This window comes from Setaria viridis, chromosome 5, assembly GCF_005286985.2.
Source record: "Setaria viridis chromosome 5, Setaria_viridis_v4.0, whole genome shotgun sequence".
NCBI lineage: Eukaryota > Viridiplantae > Streptophyta > Magnoliopsida > Poales > Poaceae > Setaria > Setaria viridis.
The window spans coordinates 782,019-797,411 of NC_048267.2; the positions used below are offsets into that span (position 1 = coordinate 782,019).

Consider the following 15,393-nt stretch of genomic DNA (forward strand, 5'->3'; position numbering starts at 1 on the left):
ACGAAACATCATAGAAATCATGTACACTTGACAAAATAAAAATATGCACACTTGACGAACTAAATAAAAAGTAAATAAAAATAAAACTAACTAAAAAATATGCACACTTGACGATCACGGTAACAAAAGATTAAGAAAATATACATCAACTACCGTAGTCGCTACACTTAGTGTTGTCTTGCAAAGAAAAGTTACTACTAGAATATAAAAAACTAAAAATTAAAAGAAACAATTGAATAATAAATAAAAATATAGTCATAGAAAAGGAATAATCACAAAAAGAAAAAAAAGGAAAAAAAAAGTTAAATACAAACTACGTACCAAGAAGGAATATATAGAAATATAAATTAAAATATAAAAACAAAACAAGAATTAAAGTAAAAAAACAAAATGAAAGAGAAAAAAGGAATAAAAAGGAATGAGAAAAAGGATGTAACCGCAAAATGGTAAAAAAAAGGAAAAGAAGAAGAGAGATGGAAAAAAAAAGGAAAAAGAGAACTTGGAAAAAGGAGAAGGGATGAAAATAAAATAAATAAAAGAGAAAAAATAAAAAATAAAAAAAAATAATAGAGAAAGAAAAAGGCAAAAGATGAGAAGAAAAAACAAAGAGAATTACCAAAAATACAATAAAAGATAAGAAGAAAAGAAAAGGAGGAAGAGAAAGGAAAAAGAAAAAGAAAAACAGAAAAAAGTGAAAGTTAGAGAAAACAAAAGATAAAAAGGAAGGAAAGAAATATATTGGAAAATAAAAAAAAGAAAGGCGCAAGAATAGTACAAGCAGGTCCCATCACGTGTCAATCATAGGTTTTATTGGGCCGACGCGTACTGGTCCATCCAAACCTAGCGCACGGAGCTAGAAGGTGACACAACGTGATTCTGCAACATATGTGATGTATGGTATTGACACCACGCTGCGGGCGCGTCGGGAGCTGGGTGCCATGATTCAGGTCGGCGTTGCTCCGACTCCGGCCAGAAACACCTTCTTTTAATCGAAAATATGGGTAAAGAATTGAGAAGATGATAAGAACTGCATGTGAGTTGCATGTCTCGCCGGATTGCTGCCGGATTCTTTCTTCTCTTTAGTCCTCACCACCGCAGCCGCGCGGGAGCCTCCCTTTCCTTTCCGACACACTGGACTCAGCACTCTCGACCTCCTCCTGCAGTTCGCCATGATTGCTGCTGATGGCAACTTATCACAAACTCACAACTGAATCGAGTGATAGGAGATGGTGGCAGCATATACGATAGATCTTCTTCCTCCGTGATACACAGTGTACATACAACTCTTCTACTACACATACATCGATCGCCACACAAAATGGGCCTTTTGTCCAAGAGCTAGAGATCCACGCGTATCATTGTCGTGGTCACGGTTGCCGGCCGCCGGCCTACGTGTACGACGTCGTGGCGGCGCGCGCAGCCTCCAGGTCCGCGGCATCGGAGGGGGTGGTGTCGAGCGCCGCCGCCTGCTTCCTGCTGCGCATCAACTCCTTGGCGAAGAAGGGCTTGCGCCTGCGCTCCGTGATGGCGATGGAGATGTCGTTGGGGAAGAGGTCGCGGTGCACCACCGCGTGGAGCAGCGTCGTCAGGAAGAGCGCCGTGACCGTGAGCGTGGCGGCCGCCGTGAGGCCGATGCACATGCACTGCGTGAAGGCGTTCTTCACCTCCGACGCGTACCGGATGGACGCGATCGCCGCGCTCGTCATCGGGAACGTGTACGCCCACCACGCCAGCGAGAAGCTGAACCCCCGGAACAGGTTGATCCGCACGGCCTGCCATCGTCATTCCCATGGTTGCAAGCTTGCAGTTAATAACAATTTGGCATTGATGGACTGATCGATCGACCAATGCAAGCAGCTTACGAGTGAGGCGTAGAGGAACATGGCGATGAAGTAGGCGACCCGGGAGCCGTAGCCGAACTCGCCGGTGATCCTGGCCCAGGCGAGGCACGCGACGCTGGGCGCGGCGACGAAGAGGAAGAAGACCGGGTGGAGGTCCCTGGGCAGCGTCTCGCTCGTGGGCAGCCGCTGGTACAGCGTCACGAACAGCACCGTGTAGTGCGCCAGCCCGACGGCGAAGAAGAACATGGGCCCCTCCTTGAGCCCCATGATGCCGCCAAGCAGCGCGCCGACGAAGTTGCCGACGATGGAGAGGTGGTTGGAGGGGTTGGCCACCCGCGACAGCCGCCGCTGCCCGCCGGAGATCCACTGGCCGTAGATCTTGAGCTCCAGGCACACGATGGGCGCCATGAGCACGTACCAGAGCCAGTGGGGGAGGCTCGCCGCCACCGCGTCCGGGACGCCGATGGCCAGGAACAGGCACGCGATCCACGGCGCGAAGAAGAAGTTGACGCGGATCGGGTGGTAGTACTCGCGCCGGACCGCCTCGAAGTAGAAGACCACCTTGCAGGCGTAGAGCGCCCACACGGCGGCCATGAGAGCCACCGACACGCACCACAGCACCAGGTTGACCTTGGCGGTGATGTGCAGGAACCGCGTCGACGCCGAGATGGCGATCCGCTTCCACAGGATGGCCTGGCTACTCATCCCCATGCACACGCCGAACGCCGACACCGGGAACCGGAGAAGGAACGGCCACGTCTTGTCGGACGGCAGGATCAGCTCCTCCGAGGACTGCCACGCCACAACGGCAACATCAACACGACGGTCAGCTAGCAGTAGCCACGTCAGCACCATCAAGCTACTAGAAGAAGAAACGACACGTCGCGTGGTAACGACAACGTTCGCAGCTACGAGGCATGTGGTCAGCAGCAGTACCCTCAGCTTGTCGAGCTCGGGGCCTTCCAGCGCGGCGAAGAAGCGCTGCACTTCGGGCATGGAGGAGGAATTGCGGCGGCTTCTGGTCGCGGTGTCGTCTTCCTCGGGCTCCTCCTCCTCCTGCTGCTGCGGTGGCGCCCGGCCACCTAGCAGGTGCGTGGTGATCTGCTTCTCCAGCTTGCCGGACCACGTCTTGAACGAGTCGTAGCTGGTGTCCCTGCGCGGCGGCTTGCCCCTCCCCGCGTGCGGCGCGCTCCGGCTGGGGTCGCCGTGCCCTTCCGCGGCCTTGGCCCCTAGCGGCGCGGCGGCGATCGGCTGCGACCGGAACACCACCTTGTCAGGCTGCGCGAGGGCCACGGCCGCCGGGGCGCGCGGCGGCAACACCATCCGCGGCGGCGCGTCCGTGACGGCGTGCCGATGCAGCTCCGCCTCCGTCCTCGAGGCGCCGAATCCGGTCGGCGACGCCGGTAAGCTGATCGACACCGGGCGCGCGGCTGCGAGCACGGGCGCCTCGAACGGCGAGTACCCCGGGGACGGCGCCGCTGCCATGGCGGCGATCATGTCACCGTGTCGCTCCTACGCACACCGGCACGCAAAACTGTTCATACTCGTGGTCCGATCCGAGCAGGCGGTAGCACTGACGTCAAATTAAGTAAGCTGGATGTATGGTGAGTGACACGCGAGGACCACTTACTCTGGAGGCCGGCTCCTCGGCGGAGAGGCTCGACGGGATGTGAACGGCGACGGCGTCCGGGTGCACGTGCGCGGAGCGTTGCGGCGCCGCAGATTCGTCCGTCTCCATGAACCTCGCGAAACCTGCGACACAGACGACACATGTTGATCCTTCAGAGAAAACAAAACAAACGCTGGAGATCGGAATACATGCATAACGATTCAGTGAATCACTTGTCAGCTCGAGTCATCACTATAGAGTTCTTACGGGTGCACGCAGTGCATCGTGTCATTGTCGTTTAGTACGTCCAGTACAGGACGGACCGGTCGAGCAGTGATCACTATGAAGAAGAGTTCAGTGAAATGGATGAAACCAAACTGAACAAGCATCAGCTGGGATCGTGTAATGGACAATCAGGTCACAAAGAAGATGCAATGAGTTGCAGACCACTTGTGCAGTGCAAGAGCACGTATATATAAGGTGTTCAAGCTGAGTGCAGAGAGCTAGACGGCGTCGTCGGGCAGCAGAATGTGCAATTGAATGCCGACGCATCATCACGAACCGTCCATATGTGTGGCGTAGGTGCAGCCGTGCAGGATATCGAGGCAAAAATCTCGAGACTTGTGGCTATGAAACTCCGAGCACAAGCATGGCAAGCGTTGGGCACAAATGGCATGGGCTTTCCTGGACTGCAGGCAACCCTGAAGAGAGCATGGCCTCTAGTTTTGCTAGTGCTGTTGGGGGAAGAGAACAGTGAGGCAGGCGGGGGCGAGACACATGCATCCGCAAGGAGTGTGCAATGAATCGCAACTGGGTGATGGCTAAGTTGATAGGACGACCGTCATATCTTAAACTTATTGCTTACCTTATCATTCAGGAGCTAAGCGCTGGAAACTTGTACCAGCGCAGAGGAGTGAGGTGACACCCGGGTTTCAGATTGCCAATCAATCCTCTTCACAAGGCTGCAAACCAATTTGCATCTGAATTCCATTTCTACGTTATTATAAAAGATTTGCATTGGGGGTCCATGGTGAGATGAGAACCTCTATTATTTTTCAATGATGGTTCAGAGTTCAGATTTATGATGCCTTGTTGTCAGCAGGATCACCATAAGCCAGAGACAAGCAACTGAATGCCTTGTCCTGAACATTATTTCCCCACCCGAGCTTCTCTAAGTAAACGCATAACGATCGATCGTACAAGGCAAGGCCATACGCCAACTTTCTCAAGTGAAAGCGAAGCGCGTGCAGAATCTGCACACGACGTTAGGGCAAAGGTTTCTGACCGAGCCACGCCACATGCCATGCGCGGTTGCTGTCAGGGAAAATTCAGGCGACGGCCTCAACTGCCTAGAAGCCGACATCTCTGAGCTTCTTCTCGGCGTTCTTGTGGGTTCCATTTCGACGCAAGGCCAGGCTTCAGAGGGAAGCGTCGGTCCCCGATGCGATACCCAAGTGGAGAGGAAGGCCAAGCAATAAACAAGCAATCGATGGGGATCAAACCTGGAGCACAGGTGCATCGGGGCGTTGGGTAGGGACGAACAGGGCAATGCAGGCGGGGGCCCCGGCGGTGAGCCCTCGTGGCCGGTCACCAGTCGGGGAAGGCGCCGGCGATTAGCAACGGCGATCGCGGACTGGGGAGGCGGTGGCGCGCGCGGACGGCGGGGTTAGGAGTGGCGGGTGTCGGGACGGGGAGGGTACGTGTGGGCTGTGTCGCTGCGGGTGGGGTCGGAGTCGGGAAGCCCCACGCGAGGTGCACGTGTCAGCCTGCCTAGGGAGGTTGGTTCGTGCCCGTATGTCCGGGGGATACACAGGAACTGCCTGGCTGACATGACGGGCCCACATATCACACCACTATTATACTTTTGATTTTCCTTTGATGAAGGATCACTAGTTAAGAGTTTGACACGTTTTTTACCGTTAGGTCATGGGAGCATAAAAAGCGATAGGTGGAGGCAAGATTTTGGACTCACCAGCTGACCTTGCGAGATGACTGTACAGGTCTGCTGGCACAGCAGATGGGAGGAGAGTCTCCACCCTCCTCGGTGCTCCAAGCAAAGCTCCTATCCTTGTGTTGCGTGGGTGTGTTGGTGTGCGTGCTCCCGTGTGCCCTCGTCCTGGATTTATATGCATGCAAGCTCCCCTCCTCCTTAGTTCTTCCTTTCAGCAATAATCACGTGTATTAGCAAGATGAGTTATCTGCCACGAGTGACGTGGCCGAGGCCGGCCGCGAGCTATCGTGGTAAAGCCCCTAGACGTTCCACGAGCCGCGTTGCTCGTGAGCTACCGGGGCAGGATCAGGTGGATTGGTAAGATTGATTACCAATTCACTTACCATCCCAGGAGTCGGATAAAAAAGTGAATAGCAGGTGTGGGTGCAGAGAAGATCCGTCTCTGCACAATTCTCAACACAAAGCATGATCATTTGTGTAAGATAAGATAAGGACATGTCTATATGATTGGTGGAAATACCGATAAGCAAGGTAACTGGTACTCTCAAACACCAGCATTACCAAGGCAACACATTCACACTCCACCCAGCTGCGAGGTTCAGGTCACACTCACAGCAGCCACACCACCACATCGCTATAAGGGTCCAAATCCCAGCAATCCACCTGTACCGTGGCCATTTCATTACAAAGGATGGAAATCAAGCGAAAAGCAGCTTAAAGGCCAAAAGACGAAAGCGTGCCGTGCTTTTGCGTTTTCCTTTTAGTCTTTTTTAGAATCCCAGGGAGGTGCCGCGCTTTTGCGTTTTCCTTTTAGTCTTTTTTAGAATCCCAGGGAGAAATGCCGTCCGAATAACAATCAAAAGATGGATGAAACAAAATGGCACTCACCCAACATCCCTTTAAATTTAGCACGGTTCAGGTCGCTTTCGACCCGCAACTTGAGTCATCTTTTGTGAGAGACTGGTCAAGTAAGAATTGCATCATTTTCAAATGATTTCTTTCAGAATTGTGCCATTACAGAAAAAGATGAAAAATCTATTTCCTTTTGGCAAGGAGAAATGTAAATTATGAAGCCTAGTTAGCTAACTTTCACTAATATGCATACTAGTAGCAACGCCATAGCACTGTGCACGAAATAATAATGATTAGCAATATGTCACACAGGATGACAGGACGATGCTAGGTGGGTTACTTCATTGACCTGTCTCCTAACATCCATGCCTAAATGCAGAAAAGAAACAGCCTTCAACAAAGTCAGAGGGCAACTGGATATTCCGTTTCTTACAACTAGAAGCCCAGTGCACCCAATAATTTCCCAAAGAGCAAACCAGTATTGTTGTCCACAAAAGCAAGGAGATATGATGCCCTGATATCAAGAATCACCAATTTTGTCACCACAAGCTTTAGGATTCAGCGTTGGGAAATACAATCACCTCAAAGAGATAGAGAATGGGAGGAGCAAGCAAGCATACCAGAAAGGTGGCCTGCGTATGCTGTCCTTATATTATCTAACAAATCTAGTACTCGATGCTAATGCCATCCAATTCATGAACCTCTTTGTTTCTTATAAGGGTGTCCATAAGTAATTCGTTGGGCTGTTTTTTATTGAAGCCTTATGCCTACTGTACAGGATATAGTAAAGCAAAAGTCATAAGTCCTAATTTAGGTGGGCTGTCAGTCATCTCACCAAAATGCTGCAGCAGGGAAAATGGGTATAGGTAACTCAAATGGCCATGCTTTTGCAGTCTTGCACAATTTTTTTCTGTTTGTTGAAAAGGTGCAGAAATAGCCATGCACTGACGCACAACAATGTTATCCATCTAATCAATCACAGACTAGACCGAGACATTAAAAACTCCATTCAGTATTGCTAGGTAAAATACAATGCTCTAGCTTAACCAGTCACCTTTACCAAAATTTCTCATCAGTTCAGTGGACTACACAGATTGCACTAAATTCTACTATTCGAGAACCTGCCATGTCAAATCACCAGTGAGCAAGGGGATCCTTTACGTACACAAGTCCAGGACCTACCTTGTTGGAGATCAAACGAACGGTGGTGCCAACAAAAGTGTTATGGCAGTTTGCATTCATTGAGCAAACAATGATTGAGGCACCAGTAGAACAGTAGGGTGCCTTGACAGCTGGAAGGAGTGAAGCTAACAGAGGATATGACAAATCATGCAGATCATGTCTTGTATGTTACAAATTTACCTTCAGCACCTTAAATCCACGAATTTAGTATACTCTTGAGCACCATTGCCAGTCTTTGCTCTTTCCTTCAGCATCCTTTTCTTTCAACTTTGTCATAGAATCCGAGTCAAACACAGATCAACTGATCATTGCACCTTCTCGTTTGTACTTTACATTACCATTCACTGAGTCAAACACAGATCTATAAGTTGTCTTAGCAAGATGCCATTGTTTCTTCCAGAACTATGCATTGTTTTGTCCTTGGATCCTGGAGTCACCAATATAAAAGAATTATCGGCATATAATAAAGCTTAGCCTAATTTACTATACGGTTAACTTGAAGTTTTGTTGACCAGTAATTAAAGTATCTTGCATTTTAGAGAAAGGTCCATGGCAAGCCTAATAAAAAATATAAACGTAGTCTGACACTCATTGAAATTAAACCAACAATAGATGAAAGGATTTAAACAGCAATGAGTAACATTATGTGATGTAATGTAATGTAATACTCTCACATCTTTTAGATCCCAAAAAGAATCTTTAGCTGCATTTAGTTTTTTTACACCAAAAGAAAAGTACTGAAATGTTGTAGCTTGGATGGTGAGTTCTTTATTTCTCAATGAGCTGACTTTAGTGCTCCGATCAGAGTTGTAGATTCTGTTTTCTTCCATAATTACAAGTTTATGTGCTAACAAGTTGGGAGCATGGCATATCTGCATATCATTAGAGGGGGGACATTCTGTTTCAAGAATGAGGTAGTTTGTATGTTAAACATGGTGTCTATGCATTAGGAACTACAGACCTAAAGGAATCCAGCTCAATTTCTCGCTCCCGGTAGTAATATGCCTGAGGTAAAGTAATTTGGAGTCACATTCTAGCAGACAGGAGGTCGCAATGAACAACTCAACAGGTCAGAAAACAAACTGTTGCTGGTAATCTTCACATAAAGAAAATGCCTCCACAACCATCAAAAAGATAGTCCTTGCTAGCGGTTTATTTCTTTTCCTTAACCCATAAGCCAGGATATCTAAGGAGCTTAAAATTACAAATTTAATTCAGGGTTTGACATCACAAAAACCACAGATGGAACAAATAATAGGCGAGGAAAATACCACATCCTGGAAAAGAAGTAGAGACAGGAACAATTTTCTTTCCACAAACACACAGACGGTTTCTATAGTTAATATAGTTAAAAAATTTCATGATAGTCCATGCAGAAGCCGGAAGATAATTAAGCATTACTAAAATGTTTATAGAGCAAACAGCTGTAAATTCAGACTACTGCAGTCTCTTGCACCCATAACAAACTCTGTACATCATTGGTTGACATGAGAAAGTACTGAAGTTTAACAATAATTGATGCCAGGAGGTAACGATACCTCTCGGAACCTCTTGAGGAATGTAAAAAACACTTAAAGTTCTATAACTCAAGTGCCTAGCTTACCTCCCACGAGCCGTGAAAGATTCCAGTGGTTTTGAGGCAGAAAAGACCATTTGTAGAACTCAATGGTGATTTACTTGGGATGCACCAAATACGATGCCCATACCTCATCAGATGGAGGGGGTGGCTGAACCCAGTGCCCAGGTATACGGCTGCAGGCAGGTGCAATATGCACAATTAGGGAAAAGATTATACAAGAACGCACCACAGCACTGAACTATACTGTTACTCCAGCTGTGCATCAGTTACATGCTGTTATATAAGATTAGAAGATATTCAAGCAAAAACAACAAATAGTTATGTTAAATTATATTCTTCCAGCAGCAATAAGATGAAGCTATCATAAGTGTATCAGACTTGAAAGTTGCGGACACAACAATGCATCAATACCGATGCAGTTGACAATCTAGAAGATGGGTTGGAACACAACAAATCCCTATGGAATCCCTCCTATTTCGTCCAAAATTCCTTTGGAATCACTCCACTACAAGCATAGCGTATCCACTACCAAAGACGCCCCTTTTTCATAGTGGAATTCCTAGTTTAGAGTATAGATCATGATGGACACTACTTCATAATGAAACCCTCCTGAGGTTAACCTCCCTTTCATCTTGTTACATTTAACTAAAGAAGCCCGCAAAACATAATTGCACAGAAACTTCAAACTAGTTACAGAGATTCTTGTTCAATGCATCTAGCTAACTCGAAGGAAATTGCTTCAACACTAAAGGTCTTACCTTCCTCCAGGTCTGATGAAAGAATCCCACATTCTGCGGACCTACAACAGAGGCAATATAAAGACAAGTTGACTGAGTAAATGTATTGATTAGTTGCCCATGCCATGAAGTGAAAATTATAAAGTTATTTACAGTCTTATACATGATTGATTAAAGAAAATACTCGCACAAAGTTCTGAAGTTGGAATAATTACCTCAATGAGTGTCCCCATATCATAGCTACTTCCATGATAATAATGGTAGAACTCAAAAGGAAGATTGCTTACAGGGTCATGATGTACATGCCCTTTTCCCTCAACTTTATGACCTACATGTTCTGTTTTCTGACTGGCCTGGTCATTTTTCTCACTTATCCCTACATCACCCTGGTTCTTGTCTTCTGTTGGTCCACTTCTAAATTGCTCAGAACCATCTTCGTGATGATTTTCATTCTGTGGAGCCTTCCTTGACTCCTCAGCAGTCAGAATAGCATCCTTAACAGCATCAGTCCGAGCAGCAGTTGCAGCTTGGCGCTCCTCTTCCTCAACTGCAGCCTTAACACGCTCAAGGTATTTATCATCCTCTTCTGGAAGAAAATGACCTACAACATACAAAGAAACCCATGCATCCATCTCTTGTAAGACACTGAACTAAATGGAAAAGGAAAATCAACACCACCAATGCAAAAAAGAAAAGTTTGCAGTCTTGCAGAAGCCTGTGAGCACAGTGGCATTTCTAAAAATCTGCGCCAGTGAGAACATATAAAGCTGGGCACATATATCGTATTGCCAACATGGATAAGATATCCTTTTCTCTTAAAAGAAAAAAAAAGGGGTTGCTAGGAGTGTGTGCTTTCAGCATGCATTTGCCGGAATCTGAACAATATAGCTAAGTCTTTAAGGTCTGAAAACAATGTGATAATAATGCTCCATCTGTTTTAGACTTTTATTAGGTCCATCTTGAGAATTGGTGTTTCACAATGCAAGTCAACTACAATTCTAACTGCCTATGCTTTCAAGGATGAGAGAGAATGAATGATTAAATGTTAAAATATGTATTGATATAATTAAAATGACCCATTTTTCCTAGATATTGCACCTCATTAATTTGTGATCATAAGGTTACAAAATATATTATGTAAAACAGAGGAAGGTAAATAACGAAATAGGAAAACAGGAATATCTCACCTTGCTTCTTCATTTTTTGAACTCTTATAGAACGAAGTTCCTGAAGTTTCTCGACCATTAGGGCAAGCTCGAGCTGAAGTATCAGATTTGTATGGGGGAAATTAGTTTACTCAGAATCAAGAATATTATGAAAACATCCATAGAATCATTAGTAAATTAAATTATAAAGAAAGCAAATCGAACGGCTACTCGATTATTCATGAAATGATTGCATAATAGCTCTGAAGCTAAAGCAAGAAACTACGTGAATGATAGCACATAAGGTTTGTTGCACTGCATCAAAGACAGGTATAGAATCAGAGGGTTCCTAAATTCATAAGAAAACAAGAGAAAGATCACAAGCTAGGAAGGCAAACTTAAAGGTTGCAGCTAAACTTATCCATACCAAAAAAGTATTGGGTTATACCAATATTTAGTACAATGCATACATGTGCTTGCAGACAACTAATAAAAGACAGCCTGAACAAGCTAGGGAACAGATCTTTTGCAGCACACCATAGGCATGAAATTTGTTCCATATTACCTCAGATTCTAGGCGTTTTCTTTCCTCATTTGCTTTCTTTCTAGCAATCTGCTTCATGCTTTCCACCTGGTTTACATGTACACAAATGAATCAGTTAATCATGGAGCAGCGATGCTGTCCTAATTCAAAATAACCCTAACAGCGAAACAAAATTTCACACAAATGAGAAAGCACCTTCCGCTTAGCAATGTCCTTGGCTATTTGCTTAGCCCTCCATTCATCAGCTTCCTGGTCAATTCTGTCATAATCTGCACACTCCTGTTAACCATCGACACAAGGGATGTCATCACTCATCATTAGTTGGATTTTTGGCTGCTCGTGCTCTGAAGGAATGCCTTCACAAATGCGTAAAACCATAAAAAGACAACGATGAGTGCTACCTTCTGGAAAAGCTCCGCGACATGTATTCTTTTCCTCTTCCTCCACCGCTTATTTCTCTTGGCTTTCTGCAGCTTCTGAGCTAACCTAACCATCGCCGACCTTTCCTCCCAAGGGCCACTTTGGTTAATCGCAGAAGAAATAGGTGCGAGAAGGTGCTGGAGTTGATGGCAAAGGTAATTAGCTGCATCTGTCGCCATTGACTCATGAGTGTCCTGACTAACCCCCATAGATCTAGCAAGCTCAACGAAACGGAGGGGCTTGTCTCCCGAAGAATCAGCAGACCCTGATGGCAATTTCGTCGAAGACGAGTCAGATTCCTGTGCAGTAGCATCACCGGGATTTCTAGTCGCTGCGATTTCCTCGAGTTCACTTATCCTGCAGTTCAAATCCTTTGTCAAGACAAGGACGTAAATAACCAAATTACAAGGCCATCACTGGCTTTCAGGGTTTTTAGGAAATAGGAACTCACAGTGCACTCGAAACCTCGATGGTCTCCTGCAGCTTCTTGACATGGTCCCGCACATTGTCGCGCTGCCAAAAGGAAACGGCGGGCGAAGGCTGGGGCGGCTGCTGCCACTGCCATGGGGGAGGCTGCAGAGGACGAGGAGGCGCCCCGAAAGCATTCGGCGGCCGGAACATACTGAACAGCCGGTGTGGACGCGAGTCGGCTGCGAAACGAGGAATACGAGGGAAATCAGTTGCAGAGTGGCACGCACGGCGTCCGCGCGACTGCGCGAGAACCGGATGGAATCATTCACAAACCACTGTTCGATGGTATTAGGGGAAGCTGGAACTGACGGAGCAGTCGAGCCTTACCGAGAATGAGTGGAGTGACCCGGAGGAGGTGCAGCTCCTGGAGGCGGACGAGGTGTCTGGGCCTCCGCAACGGGGACGACGGCGGCCGCTCCGGCGAACGCCGCGGCGGCGGTGGCGATGAGCGGGCGGGTGTGGGGATCGGCTGCGGTCCCGTTGGAAACGGGAAAGAGAGGAGAAGACGCGAGCGAGGCCGTCCCTCGAAACCGCGAGAGGCCCCAGCTGGGCTGCGTGCTCGTGCGAACTGTTGGTCTTGGGCCGTCTCCCTTCGGATGGGGGAATTGGGCGGGCCAGCTGGCGGCGAGTCGCGCGGCCTGTGGGCCTTCTCCCTCTCCCCGGCCGGAATGTGTGTTTATTGGGCCAAGTTACCACACGGGCATTACCTCGCAAAATGAGGGGCTTTGGAAGCGACGTTTTGGAGGCGGTGTGCCCCGGCGCTGGTCTTTACGCACCGTCAGATTGTGCATTAAGATTCGCGTGGGATATGACTTAGTAGGGTGGCTAATAAGATGTGGACCGTGGAACCTTTCAGGTTGCCCACTCTGATCGGCGGTACGGTGGAACATTCTCATGTATACAAGCACATGGGAAAACAATATATTTAATTTTTTCATAATTTTTATGTCATCTTTTTACTTGTATTTCAAAATTGCTAAAATGTTTGGAACCATCGGTACATTCATAAAATGAATCCGAAAAACGAAAAAATCCAATAAAAAAACTTCTAACTCAACAAAATGTTGGAAAACCATCTTTCCATTCAGAAAATAAAACAAAAATAATAAATAAAACAAAAAAAGAACAAAATTACTATCTCACTTAATAAATGTTGCGACACCTTCAGAAAATGAAACAAAAAAACTAAAATCGTATCTCACTAGACAAAATGTTCGGAAACAATCTTTACATTCGGGAAATGAAATGAAAAATAAAAAGACATGATTTTCTCGAGGCATGAACAATGTGTAAACAAAAGTCGCCAATCACATCAAGACATATAGCCATGGATCTCCCTTGCAGGAAAAATAATGACGGCCAGCGCCGGGATGAATTTCCGGAAGGGCATTTCTGCAAACAGACGCGGGGGGGGGGGGGGGGGGGGTGTCAGGTGATTGGTTTGTGTTCGGGGGGTCCGCGGCGGACGCGGGCGGGGCACGCACGCACGTTGCACGGGAGATATTTTTTCTCGGGCTGGCCCACCTCGCTCCACGAAGCGCGCTGCATGCATGCCGCGTAGCCTCTCAGCCAGTCCTGCACGGGCACGTGGCACCAGGTCGCGATCCCTTAGTTTCAGCTAAAAGAGTGACGTGGCCCATCAGCTGGCACTGGAACATTCTAGGCGAGGCCACCCTGCAAATAGTGCAGTGATGGAGTACATGATCGAACAGGTACCCGCGAGGATTATTTCTTTTTTCTTTTATTATTCATCGACGGCTGATCAGTGCAGTTCATTATTGGTCGATGATTCCTCGCGTTTTAACGTGTGAGCATCCTTCCATAACATTAAATGGACGTCACCAAAAGATGACGTGGCAGGGGAGTTATTGAGGAGAGAAGAAAAAACCAAGAAATCGAAACGACGTCGTCCCGCTTACCAACGGGCGTAGACGCCGTGAAAAACGCATTGGAGGGTTGCGTCGTTTCTTCAGCACGCGACCCGAGGAGGCGCAGCTCGCCATGGCCGCTGCCGCTGGCGCGAGCTAACTCGACGCCGGCCGCCGCCGCCGTGCGCTCGCCCTGCTGGTGGCCTCGCTCGCCAGCCAGCTCGTGCGCAGCGGCCGGAGCGTGGCCCCGCCGCCTTGCGCGCGGAGGTTGGACCGCAGCCTCACCGGCTACACAGCTCTCGATTAGCCCGGTCGCTGTTGCACGCTCGCACTGCCTCACCCGCCGGCTCGCGCGTGGCTCTGCCGCTGCCACCGCTTGCGCGCTTCGTGCCCCGCCCACCGTCGCCGCGCAGCTAGCGGCCACCCGCGTCTGCCGGGACCTCGCCGTGGCCACCCGCCGCCGCATCCTGCTTGCCGTGGCCGCAGACGAGTTGATGGGGTGCTTCGGTGTGCAGGCTTGGCTGGATTTTGGAGTAGCGTTGCAGGGGGCTGCGCGTCACCGCCGGTTAGAGGCTTTTGAACAACCCTGACATACTAACCCCGGCGGCGGCGCGCCATGCACCAACTGACCGGGCGCCGACGTCCGGTGTCACTGTCAGCTCTGCTAGGAGTACGTATTATGATCTGATCCTTTACTAGCAGTGCTACTGCACGGGGGAAGGGGACGTGACGCCCACAATTGCAAAAGATACGACGACGCACTGCACGAAGGAGCCGACGACCGCACGATGCATCATGCATGCCCCGAAGTGGCAACATTGAGGTGCCGTCAGGGCCGCCGGGGCCCGGGGGTGGACCCAGCGTGGGCTAAAGCCCTCCCGCCCCATGCAGTCCATGTCCATTAGTGAGCCTTCCAAAGCTCCACCAATAATTTTCAGTCTTGTGCGAAGAAAATGAAAAAAAGAGAGAAGGAAGAAGAAAAAGAAAAAGAGAAGAGTAAAATAAGCCTCCCCTCCTAAAATCCTAGATCCAGTATGGAAGTGGTTCCTCTACAGTATTTTTCTCTGCAATTGGATCACCGATGTATGGATTGAGCCCACACGCGTTAGTGACTCAACAACAGCTCCAGCTCTAACCTCTCCCGCGCAGTGCTTGCACCTGCGTCATCGTGTGGTTTGATGGGCAATGGTGGTG

The 15,393-nt window shown here is 48.3% G+C and overlaps 2 protein-coding genes across 2 annotated transcripts; both read right to left on the minus strand.

Moving 5' to 3' along the window:
* Positions 1 to 1,227: 1,227 nt before the first annotated feature.
* Positions 1,228 to 4,509, minus strand: LOC117858085 (S-type anion channel SLAH2). The gene is made up of 5 exons (XM_034741080.2): positions 3,718 to 4,509; positions 3,472 to 3,593; positions 2,778 to 3,353; positions 1,863 to 2,633; positions 1,228 to 1,772 (listed from the first exon to the last, which is right to left on the minus strand). The coding sequence occupies exons 1-5, from the start codon at positions 3,740 to 3,742 to the stop codon at positions 1,389 to 1,391; spliced, it is 1,878 nt and encodes a 625-aa protein (XP_034596971.1). The 5' UTR covers positions 3,743 to 4,509; the 3' UTR covers positions 1,228 to 1,388.
* A 2,740-nt stretch (positions 4,510 to 7,249) lies between these two features.
* On the minus strand, positions 7,250 to 12,823 carry LOC117858086 (U11/U12 small nuclear ribonucleoprotein 59 kDa protein). Its single transcript, XM_034741083.2, has 10 exons — positions 12,659 to 12,823; positions 12,312 to 12,510; positions 11,842 to 12,217; positions 11,636 to 11,719; positions 11,462 to 11,527; positions 10,939 to 11,011; positions 9,967 to 10,352; positions 9,773 to 9,813; positions 9,039 to 9,187; positions 7,250 to 7,862 (listed from the first exon to the last, which is right to left on the minus strand). The coding sequence occupies exons 2-9, from the start codon at positions 12,479 to 12,481 to the stop codon at positions 9,109 to 9,111; spliced, it is 1,275 nt and encodes a 424-aa protein (XP_034596974.1). The 5' UTR covers positions 12,482 to 12,510; positions 12,659 to 12,823; the 3' UTR covers positions 7,250 to 7,862; positions 9,039 to 9,108.
* Between the last annotated feature and the right edge of the window lie 2,570 nt (positions 12,824 to 15,393).